This window comes from Rhincodon typus, chromosome 1 (assembly GCF_021869965.1).
Source record: "Rhincodon typus isolate 14 chromosome 1, sRhiTyp1.1, whole genome shotgun sequence".
In the NCBI taxonomy this organism is placed as follows: Eukaryota; Metazoa; Chordata; class Chondrichthyes; order Orectolobiformes; family Rhincodontidae; genus Rhincodon; species Rhincodon typus.
This window is the reverse complement of record NC_063332.1, coordinates 61,715,839-61,728,087: the sequence shown is the minus strand read 5'-3', so window position 1 is coordinate 61,728,087 and position 12,249 is coordinate 61,715,839. Positions and strand designations below refer to the sequence as shown.

Sequence of the window (12,249 nt, the reverse complement as noted above, 5' to 3'; positions counted from 1 at the left end):
GTTTTTGTTCCTGATTTACAGCATCTGCTTTTTATTCAGTTGCAAGTATATGCACAGTTGGGATAACAGGGGCAGGTGAGATATTTTGCCCACTGAACAAGATTTATCGTTCTAGTACATTCAGTATATCTGCACCCCTGATTTTTGTAAGCCATCTGCACCATTATAGTTTTCATTACCCCATCAGGATGGTCTGAAGGCTCTCCAGTTCTTTCTTAAATAGTCCCTGATCACTACTACCCTCCTTTGCTTTTCCTTTAACTCATCTCTCTTTTTCCCAAGTCAAAGGTTTGGCCATGAGTTTCTGCCTGGGTCCCAGTTATGTCTCTCTCATTGTGTAGAATGTGGAACTTTCCTTGTTTCAGAACTACCTGGTTGGAGGGATCACTCAGCTCTTTCTCTGATAGATCATTGATGCTGCTTCCTGCCCTTGTCTAGAATTGGAAAACTTAAAGCAGTTTTGCGTCCACTTTCCGTCCTTCTCTCACCTTCACTTGGTCTATCTTTGGTTCTCCCCTCTCTTCCTTGACCTCTCAATTTTCTGTTTGTGGGGATGGGCTGTCCACCAACATCCATTACAAATTCACCAACTCCCGCAGTTAACTACACCTCCTCACACCCTGTCTCGTACAAGGATTCCATTCCACTCTTCCAGTTTCACCATCTCCATTGCATCAGTTCTGATTGTCATCTTCTACTGTGGTCCTGACCATGGTTAATGCCCACCCCCTGCAGACAAGAGCACATGCACAGCTCCTTCCTTTTCATGTCCACGGTCCTAAACATACCTTCCAATCTGCTGTTCGTAAGTGGTCTCCTTTACATTGCGGAAACAAAATGCACTTTGTGGAACATCACTGCGATGTCTGTAGTATTGACCCCAACCCTGTCATTTCATTAAACCATCTTGCTCCTGTGCTAATATTTCTGTCCTGGGCCTGCTGCAGTATTCCAGTGAGGCTTAACACAAACTGGAGGCACAACACCTGATTTTCTCATTAGACACTTTACTGTATCAAGGACTCAGTATTGAGTTCCACAGCTTCAGAATATGATCTCTGTCCTTTGTTTTTCTTACATTTTCAGTCGTCATGTTGGACTTCGCTTCCAGTGGAGCGGACCCATTTTCCAGAATTCCAGATTCACACCACACTCTAGGGGGAAAATATTTTTCCTCTTATCTCCTTCAAAACTTGTGGCCCTTTACCTTAAAGCTATGGCCCCTGGTCATTGATCCTCCGTCAAGGGAAAAAGTTTGTTTTTGTCTGCCCGATTTATGTCCCCTTGAGTTTTTACATCTCGATCATGTCCCCCCTCAATCTCCTCTGCTATAAGGAACACAACCCCAGTCTACCCCATCTCTGTTCATTGCTGAAACTCTCCAGCCCAGGCAGTATACTGATAAATCTCCTCTGCACCCTCTTCAGTACTATCACATCCCTCCTATAATGTGCAGCATTAGATTTTTGTTTCCTTTGCCTCTTTGAGAGGATCAATGTTCTGAAGATTGATGTTTTTCCACATTTACAATTCATAGTTCAAGTAGTTTTGAGTGAATGCCACCCTTTTTGGAACTGGAATGATAGTTATCCTTATATTTTAAGTGAAATTGTTTTGATTTATTGTTTTGAAGTATGCTGGATTAATGACTATTTTAAGGGAGTTATTTGTTTGGGGAAAATAAAATAAACTTTTTTTTTTCCTTTCAATTTAGGGCAGGTTGTAGAAGTTTTGGCTAAAACTGCTTGTGGCAAACTGATTCTCCTGAGAAAGGGAGGTAGTTTAGGTCTGTTGAGAAATGCATTATCTCAGCATAAGGTGTTTAATTAAAAACATTACAGATCAGAACTGTTTGGTTGAAGCTCTGAATGGGTTATTTGAAGCTAGAAAGTCTAAGCTAAGGTGCATGAAGGCTCCAGGAAGAGCTTATCAGATGCTCAAGATCGAGAATTGAAACCGAGTTAAATCAAGCCCAAATGTTCTGAAAGCGAAGGGACTTGTCTCTGGTGAGAGTATTGGAAAATGGTGTTGATGGGATGAATGGAACTGTCGTATACCATGCGTTTCAAAATCTTTAAATTTGTGTTTATACATCAATAGATTGATTAGTTCTATTTTCTCTTTGTTTCTTTTACTTAGGAAATGTCTGTTTTATTGTTAAATATGAATATGCAGTGAAAGACCATCTCTTTAGAATCAATGCAACCAAGATATGATCTATCAAGCCAGGTTTCAGTCTTGGACATGACTTGTCCAGTAATCATAACGATTGCAGATGCTTGGTGGGATTTTTGAAATCACTAGATTAAGGAAAATCTGTATCTTTTTAAAAGTAACCGCTTTGTGGTGGTTCTGGACATAAAATCCTAAGTATTGATGTGAAGTTTATTGTACGGAGTTTGTAGATGGTTATGAATGTTGCCAAGAACTTGCTGAAGTGGAAGGTAAAACAGTGGATTATTTCAAGTCAATGACTCGAGCTAAACTGAGAGAGGTAGCAGATGAGCTGAAGTTAGAAATAAAAGTAGGATCTCATGAGAATAAGATGCCTCAAGTATTTAACTGATTATCCAACATGTCAACTGAGAAGAAAGGAAACCTTGAAATTGATATGTCACAACTGGGATTACCCAAGATACACTCAGAAATTAGCCACTTGATTTGGTGGAGGGAGAGGGAGGTAGAAACTAAGAAAGACGAAGGGACGTAGAGTTAAGAAAACTTCAATTGGAAATGGAGGAAAGAAGAAAACAGAAATGGGGAAAGTGAGGAAAAAGAAAAGCAGAGAAAATGGAAAGGGAAATGGAATTGAGATTGGGAACTTGGAGAGCATGAGTTGCCGAAGAAGGATTTGATTTAACTAAGGTTAACTATTAACTATGGTTAATGCCTAAATTTATTGAAGATGGAGTTGAAAGGTATTTTAGCAAATTGGAGAATGGTGCTGGTCAAGTGAAATGGCCAAAAGTAGTTTGGACCTTAAGTTCAACTGTTTTGAAGAGTACAGCTGTGACTGTATGCCTGAGTTGGTCAAAAAAAATGTGCAGAGTACAAAACTGTCAATGCTTAAGAATTAATGCCTGAAGCTTATCAATTAAAGTTGAGGACTATACGAGAAAGACACCTAATCTGACATGTAGAATTTGCAAAGGATAAATATATATTGTGGGAACAGTGGTTTAAATCACTTAATCTAGAGAAAAAAGATTGAGAACACGAAAGAAATGATGATCATGGAAAGATTCAAATAAAGCATTTCTGTAAATATAAAAACTTGTTTGGATGAATATCAAGTATTCAAGATCAGAGAAGCAGCAGTTCTGGCAGATATTTATGATATCTTTTATGGGGAAATGGTTACATAGAAATCCACAAGGAAGTTTGAAGATTTGAAATTTTGAGAAAATCTGAGAGTTGAAAAATTACTAAATTTAGAGAATAGGCACAAAGACACCATCTTACGAAAGGAGAACGGTTAGAACCAAGAAATGACATAATGTCCATGCATCTATCGTAATAAGATGGGACATACCAAAGCTAGTTACTTGAAATTAAATGGGAAACTCATTGCAGTGGAAGCCAAGTTTAAGGAATCTTTAGAGAAGGGGATGTCAGTAAAGGAATTAGGTGTTAAAACTGTTGTGGTTGTACAAAGTGAACATTTATCTTTAGAATGTACTAAGAAGGGAGAGATGGCTCAGGATCGTCATGAAGGAGAATCAGACCACTGGATGTTCTGGGCATTACCTCAACAGGGAAGACAGTTCCTTACGGTTCAAATTAAGGAGGAAACAATAGAGATTTCGAGAAACACTGGAGAGCGAGATCGACGTTGATATTGGCTGATGATCCTATTTGTCTTCCAGAGGGGCTAAGGAAGGTTAAAAAACATAATTGAAGGCATTCATGGAGATTATACAGAGTTGGACTGTAGAATGACTTTATAAATTAAGAGGTTGAAGTAGGAGTAATGAAACAAATTCCTGTGAAAAAAATGACCTGGCAGGTTCAAGAATATCAGATTCACCAAGTGTGGTGGAGCAACCAGTTGAGGTAAAAGAAACCGAATTCTGACCTTGTTGTAACTAAATCTTGGGGCCATTGAGGTGCTAAGAAGAAAAAGATTAGTTCAAACAGGGAGCTGGCTTAGAAATGCTGTGAACAGGAACAATTTTCAAAATTTAACTAAAAAGGATGAAGTTGAAAAGGACAAGACTCGGAATTTTAACTGTCGTCTTTAATAGAATTACAACAAATGGATTTGAGATTGAAAATGTTTCTTCCGATGCTTACTCAGAAACCGAATCGGAAACAAACTTCAGTGTTATTATTTTAAAACTACGAAGTGCTGATGAGAAAATGGAGAACTCTTCAAATATCAGTCGATGAGGAACAGACAGTAGTCCATCACGTGGTGGTTCCATTTGAGTATTGCAACTGAATATTACTGTTGGCTTGCACAATTCCAAATGACAGGTTACTTAAGTATTAGGGAAATACCAGCTATCATATTAAACATTTTTATTGATCAGGATTTAAGTTTTGTTTTAATGCATTCGTGGGATGAGGGCATTGCTGGCCAGAAAGCATTTATTGCCTATCCCTGATTGCCCACAGGGCAGTTGAGAGTCAACCACGTTGCTGTGGGTCTGGAGTCACATGTAGGCCGGACCAGGTAAGGATGGCAGTTATCCTTCCCTAAAGGACATTAGTAAACCAGATGGGTTTTTCCTGACAATCGACAATGGATTCATCGTCATCATTAGATTCTTAATTCCAGATTTGAAGTAAATATGTAGTCTTTACATCAAAGACTAGATGTCAGACGTGACACGCCAGGCAGTGGAACAAACCAACTCTCAATTAACTGGATCCGAAACGTTAACTCTGATTTTTTTTTCTTCACAAATGCTGCCAAACCTGCTGAGCTTTTCCAGCAACTTATGTTTTTGTTCTCAATTAAACCTGCAGTTTTAATTCCAATACCAGATTTTGAAGAACCATTTAACAGGGTCTCAATAGATTGTGTTGGCCTCCTAAAATCTGAAAAGGGCACTAGTTTCTTTTAATGGTTATAGGTGCTTCTACAATATTTCCTGAAACAGTCGGAAAAAATGTAAATGTAAAATTGGTAGTTAAAAAATTAGTGTTTTTTTTTAAACGAGACGTAGATTACCCAAAGAAATAGTCAGATAAAGACTCAAATTTTATGTCAGAAATATTCAAAGAAAAAATGAATAGTTTGGAAATAAAACAGTTTGCACCTTCTGCTCATCATGTGCAATTGTAAGGTGCATGAGAAAGATGGCATCAAAATTTGAAGACCACAATTAAAGCTCATTGTCAAAATGCCCTCATGATTGGGATGACAAATTCCTTTGTTACTGTTTGTAATCAGGAACGTTGGATTTAGTACTTTTGAAGTAATATATGGATATAAGGTAGGAGGAGCTCTTAAAACTGATTAGAAAAATTGATAAACCGAAGTTCACAGTGATTCCAACTATGCGTCAAGTTTGAGAGAAGCTTCTTTGGGTCACGTGAGTTAGCTGAACAACATTTGAAAGATGCTCAACACAAAGTCGAGCACATAAAACGGCTGAAGTTAATTTTTTTAAATGGAAGGCGCTGTATTAGTGTTACAAAAACAGAAAATGCTGGAAAGGCTGAGCAGGTCTGGCAGCATTTGTGAAGAGTTGGTGTTTGGGGTTATGAAGATGCTGTAGCTTTAAGAGGTTATTTTGCTGTTAAGAGAGGGATTGAACAAGAAGCATCAAGCTGACTGGTTAAAACCACTTGAGTAAACAGCTTGGGAGGCCTTGGGTTTTTTATTTAAAAAGCCTGAATGTGTGTGGCCATGTGTCTCAGATTAGGATTTCTGGATGTTGGTTTTTTCAGTAGCATCAGAAGCTACTGGGGTCTCGAGTTGGGAGCTTCAGTGAATTTCTTCTGGCTGCTATTCCCTGAATTTCCTCTTGCTGTTTTTTCTTCCTGGATTGGAGAACTACATGTGAGAATCTGTCTGAATTTGTATTTTTGCCAATGGGTACATTTACAGCCCGTTACTATATTGGAACAGCAAATTAGTAATAGTTAATATGTCTATTATTCTGTTAAATTTTTCAATAGAGTTAAGTTATTTTCTAACTTTCTTTCGTTGGTTGTATTTTAACTACAGTGTTTAAATAAATTGTGTTTCGCTTAATGTCAAGCAGTTTACCATTCACATTGAGCTTGGAACAGGCACTTTACATTTCCCTTTAAAATAAGAAAAGGTTAAGGTCTAGGCTAATTCTTAAAATATTTTGAAGGGGTCTGGACTGGTCCATAACAGGGTTCAGTGACCCTTCCTCAGAACTGATGGTTGCTAGGACAAAGTTGCTTTTTATGCAGACCATAGGGTGATGGAAAGCGGTAAGGAGTAAGCAATAGGTGGAGGTAGAGCCCAAGGAGAGAGAAGGAGAGTTGGATATGATCAGCCTAGGAGAATAGTAGCCACTAATGATTGCATTAGAAGCTATTCAGTGTGTGTAACAGCAGACCATGTGATAACAAGGCCTGGTGTTGTGGTAAGGACCTAGGGCTTCAGGCACCTATTCCTAAAATTGTCAAACATGACATTGAGCTCAGAAGGCTGTAGACTTCTCAAGCAGAAAATGAAGTTCTATTCTTCCAGCGAGTGCTGCAGCAAGCCTGAGACACAGATGTTGTCTAGGGAACAAGGAGGTGTGTTGTAGTGGCAGGCAACCGAAAGCTTGGGTCCAACTGTGCTAACAAATGCTCAGTTTTGGCAGAGCCTAATTGAGAGGCTATTCAAACTGGCTTGTTCCACTGCAAGATGACAAGTTACGTTGTCTGTAATTCTTTTTCTCTGAGTGGATTCTACAGTCTATGTACAGCAGCAAATTACGAAGCCAGATGTCAGTGCTGGGCACATGTTGATTGGCATGTGTGGACCCTCTGAGCAGATGTGTATTAGTGTTGTCTCTGGGCAACCATTAAAAGCAAGGTTCACCGGATATTGTCAAACCAAAAAGAAACTTCATGATGTTAACTACGCGGTGAATATTCCACACAGGAGAGAGAATCGACGAATGTAACATTTAATATGTTGAAAAGATATTGTGATGGATGATAGTCAGGAGAAAAATGTACTTAGAGTAGTAAAAGAAATAGGAAGTGGAATAGAAATAACAGAACAATTGGAGAATCGATCAGAGAGAGAAAATTCAAAAGTTGATCCTCCATAATCAGATTGGCAAACACGTAGGTGCTTAAACAATTACATGTTTTATCTTCCAAAAGATTGCTGAACTGACTTATGAAGATTATTACGGAATTGTAAATCAGTTCGTAGAAATGGGCCAGAGAAAACTTTGGACTGTTCATGTTAGTTTGGGGGTCTGTTACCTATAAAATAACATGCTTACAGACTCAGTCTGGAGAGGTTAGGTCAAGTGAGGGAGAAGATTAAGTTCATGATCAATAATAACATTGTTGAACTGAGCTATAGTAACTGTCATGATGGTGTTGAAACTGAATGGGTCACAAAGATTCTCTGTTAATACAAAAACAGCATGATGAGGAAGACAGACTTGTCTGCAATGCCAAGAATGGAGGGTTGCATTGAATGAGTTGGACGAGTACAATTTGTTTTATAAGTGGTCTTGCTAAAAGGATATTAGCAAGTTCCGTTAATTGATCAAGCAAAAGAAAGATGAACTTCTTGTAACAGCGATTGGACTTTATCGATGCAAAGGCACACCAATTGTTAGGAGAAATGCAACAAAGACCATCACAGTTAACCAGTAAAGTCACGGAATTTTAAGACTATATGACTGTTGCTTATAACAGTTTAGTTGATTTTGGCTAGATCTGGAAAGAGCATTTACACCACCTGACCGAACTGTTTGATTTGCTACGAAAGGCCAATTTGATTATAAGTATGGTAAAGGTGAGTTTGGCAAGGCAAAGGTATCTTATTTTGGTCAACTGTGGGACAAGAGCAAATGGTACCAAGAGAAGCCCGAGGACTACTTTGGATTTTGCTGTGCCTAAGACATAATGTGGAATTTTACATTATGATGGCATGATTTATTCTATCGTAGTTTGTTCCAAAGTTCACTGTTAATGTACCTTTAACAAACTTGTTGAAGGAAGTCAGGAATTTGAATGGACACATAAGTGTCAATGTGTCGGTGAAAACTTGAAAGCTGTGCTAACAAATGTGCAGTTTTGACAGAGCCTAATTGAGATGCAGTTCAAACTGACTTGTTCTGCTGCAAGATGACAAGTTGTGTTCCCTGTAATCATTTTTTTGAGTGGACCTCTGTGATCTGTGCACAGCAGCAAATTGTGAAGCCAGAAGTCAATGCTGGAGCACATTGGTATGTGTGGACCCTCCAAGCAGCTATTAGGGGAGTGTTGGTGATGAGATTGGAATTGATCAGTCTGCAAATTAGTTCAAAGAAAATGGTGGCAAGCATATTCTGAAGTGAATATTATAAATAAAATGTTAGCAAGGATGTTCTAAAGTGGAAAAGGAGCCATTGAGTCTTGTGATAGCTCTCTAACATGGTGTGATTAACGTTAAAAAATGTCAGTGCCTTTGAAAATTTGAAAGCTGTACTGAAAACCACCTGGTTTTGGTAACTCCAAGTTGAGAAGCCATTCATGTATTGAAAGTTCAAAATTTGATCCTCCAAAAGTCTGGCAACCACAGAGATACTTAAAAAGTTAGATGTTATATCTTGCAGAAAATTATTGAAATGAGTTATGAAGACTCTTGCAGAGGATAATTATTGATGACAGAAACAACGTTGTGAGATCTGTTTCACTGTTAGGTGATGAGGTACATTCCCTGTTGTTCTGTTTCCCTTGTGCACGGACCTCTGAGGTGGAAGAAACTTTTGCTTATATGGACCATCAGCCTTTTGATATGCTGAGAAAACAATTGCGGCAAAAAGCTGAGTATTTGCTTAATTCTTCTGTCGTCAAGTTTGAAAATTGGCCATGTTTCTGGAAAAGTAAATGGTACATTGGAAGCTTTATCAAGAGCACTTGTCAAGAGCATTGTGATGTTGTGCCCATGACCTGATGTAAAATAAGGTTGCTGTGTATGTTGTTTAATGACAAAATATTACGACTATTGGTGTGCCGGACGTAGTGTTGAAATAATCTTTGATAAGTAATTAAAATGCTTCTTTGACAAATTTTTGCTGTGTGGGGAGATAAAATATGGCTTACATATTTTAATATTTATTTTGGATTTTTGAATTTTGAGCTAGTGGCACATGGGTTTTTGTGTGTCTAAAAAACTCTGTTTAATTATTATCTTCTAGGTATTTCTGTAGCCATGGTGATTTTTTTTTTAAAATAGTCTGTGTGTGTGTTGTGTGTTTGGGAGGCTACTAGGGATTTGTTTACATTGAGAGAATTTAAAAGTGCTTAAAGTAAACTGTACAGTGCATTAGGCTTTGAGATAGAAGATTCTGGAATTTTGAGGGGGATGCTGAAGGAAAATGCTATTTGCCAGGGGAGGGGTCTTTTAGTTTCAGTTCTGGGCAGTTTGCAGACATCTTGGCTGAAGCTCAATATATACAACACTGTTTCTGAGAAAGAGATGTTATTTGCTACTTGAAAGAAATGGATTACTTCCGTGCAGGGAGCTTAATTTACAAGTTGCAGGCCAGAAGCATTCAGTTAGAAGAGATTATTTGAAGTTGAGAAAGTCAGAACTCGGTTGCATGAAGACTGCACAAAGTTTCTCGAAATGAAGAACTGAAGCTTCAGGATTAAGCCGCTTTTGTTAAAGAAAAGGGAATTCTCTCCAGCATGAGCATTGCAAATGAGTTTTTCTGGGATTAGTTGGATGGTATCTTACTGTGTGTTTCAAAGTCTTAAATTGTATTATATGTAAATAATCCATTGTTCTGTTTTATCATCTTTTCTTTTGTAAAATAAACTTCTGTTTTAATATTAAAGTTGAATCGACAGCATTGCGTGTATGTTTTAGTGAAAGACTGCCTTGTTAAAACCAAAAAAACCCACCAAACTGAGGTGCCAAATGCAGGCTTCGGTCTAGGATCTGACTTGTCCAGTAATGTCATAAGCTGGGATCATAATTTTAAATCATCTTTTAGTCTTCCCTTTTACTTTTTCTGTAGCCTGCCTTTCATGCATTCAGTAGTCAGCAATGAAGAAACTTTAGAGAGTTCTTTCGATGGGGAAAGTTGATTCTGAACTTAATTCTTTATACCTTTCTATTGAGTAATCATAGAATTCCTACAGTGTGCAAGCAGGCCATTCAGCCCATCAAGTTCACACTGATCCTCCGAAGAGCATCCCACCCAGATCCCCCACCCCCCAAATCACTGCATTTCCCTATGGCTGATCCACCTCGCCTGTACACCCCTGGAAACAATTTAGCATGGCCAATCCACCTAACATGCACATTTTTGGATTGTGGGAGGAAACCAGAGCATCCAGAGAAAACCCACAGACACGCAGAGTCTGTGTGGGGTTTGCACAGTCATTTGAGGGCGGAATCGAATCCGGGCCCCTGATGCCATGAGGCAGCAGTGCTAACCACAGCCACCGTGCCACCCTAAATTTTGATTATGTATCTTAGTACAAAAAACATGTACATGCAGAATGGCCAAAGTGCCACTGAATCCAACAGAAAGATCACGTCACAAAACATTAAACCTACCTTCATGCACCTACCATCCCCTGTGCCAGGAAGGCAGAAATCGGAGGGGCTGTGTGAAGTAATGCAAAATTTACTCGATTATGCACCTTGACCTAAAACAGTAAATGCTTAAGACATATGTAGGCAGCTAGATTATTTTATTCAGCTATGCCTAAATTATGAGACCCACTGAAGACTCACTGCATCAAGATGTAGGATAGTCGAATGACAATCAGAGGAAATACTGGACCAGTGCTGTCAAAGTGTCTCCGATTCTCTTGCACGTTGTTGGAAAATCTGCAATTACCAACTATGAATCTGCACCTCTTGGTTACCATGCATGATCATGGAAGTGCATTTCAACTTCTGGAATTGAAACTTTTTCGTGAGCACTAGGAAGGCATCTGTAGGAAAATTGCTTAAGTTATCACCTAAAATTGTCAGGAAAATAATTTCAAGAATGACCTTAGATTTCTCACACCTGTGTTGACTGATGGCAAGCTAAGGTTCCATGTCAAGCTTTAAAGTGTGCATATACTCTTAAACCTTTTGGTGCATTCCATTTTGAATGACCTCTGTGTTGTGATATTGGTAGTATTCAAGGCTATTATTAGACTCATCCATGAATCACTGTTGGGATTGAGTGACAATTTCAACAGATTTGGTTCATGAGCAATGCATTGGGCTGGCAAAAAGGGGGCAAGGTATTGATCTTCTGCAGCCTGGTGCTGGACTCCCATTGCCTGACTGAAGACCGTATGAATTTTGCATTCTTACTTAAGTTGAATGATGTTAGAATCATGGTATGATTTGGTACATAAGGGGGCCATTTGGCCCATCATGCATGCACTGTGTGATGGAAATCCTTGACTTAAACTCAATTGCTCGTGATCGTTCTTTTGCAATTTTTCATTCCTTAGTCCTTTCCTTTCTTTCTCGTGCTTGTTTATAGTGTTAAATCTCTTATTTACTCCTAATTGTGTTAATTTTGGTTTAGTCATTCATTTGAATATAATTTCTTTTGCATACCTAAACATCAGTTTCTCCTATCTTGGTCTCTTATCCACTTCCTTCTACCTTTTGCACTGTACCAATTTATAAAATAAATTTATTTGTATAGAAATTTGTGTGGCACATTTTTCATGCACCATTTTTAATGCCAAAAAAATACCCTTTGCTTTCAAATTAAGTGACTGACGTTAAGTGCCATCTAAATGCAATTCAAATTGGTTGCCAACATGTTAACATGATATCTATTTTTTGATATGATTCAATTACCTAGAACACAAAGCTGAACATATATCAAAGATTTAGGATGCTCATTTGATTTGTTTTTACTTTTATAGTTGGCTCATTGTCTTCTGAGGATCATGATTTCGACCCTACAGCAGAAATGCTAGTGCATGAGTATGATGATGAGCGAACACTTGAAGAAGAGGAAATGTTAGAGGGAGAGAAGAATTTCACATCTGAAATTGAAGATTTGGAGAGGGTATCTAAAGTTTTTTTTTCTTAATAGTAATTAAAGTTAAAGTCAAACTGTCGAAACAGTAACATAA

The 12,249-nt window shown here is 38.3% G+C and overlaps 1 protein-coding gene across 1 annotated transcript in view; it reads left to right on the top strand.

Annotated features, from left to right (window-relative positions):
• The first annotated feature begins 11,917 nt into the window (after positions 1-11,917).
• mier3a (mesoderm induction early response 1, family member 3 a) overlaps positions 11,918-12,249 on the top strand; it is a 51,350-nt gene continuing 51,018 nt past the window's right edge. Inside the window, exon 1 of the mRNA XM_048596245.1 lies at positions 11,918-12,182. Within this exon, the coding sequence (XP_048452202.1) occupies positions 12,084-12,182 (99 nt within the window). The 5' untranslated portion in view covers positions 11,918-12,083. The remainder of the gene's footprint in view (positions 12,183-12,249) is intronic.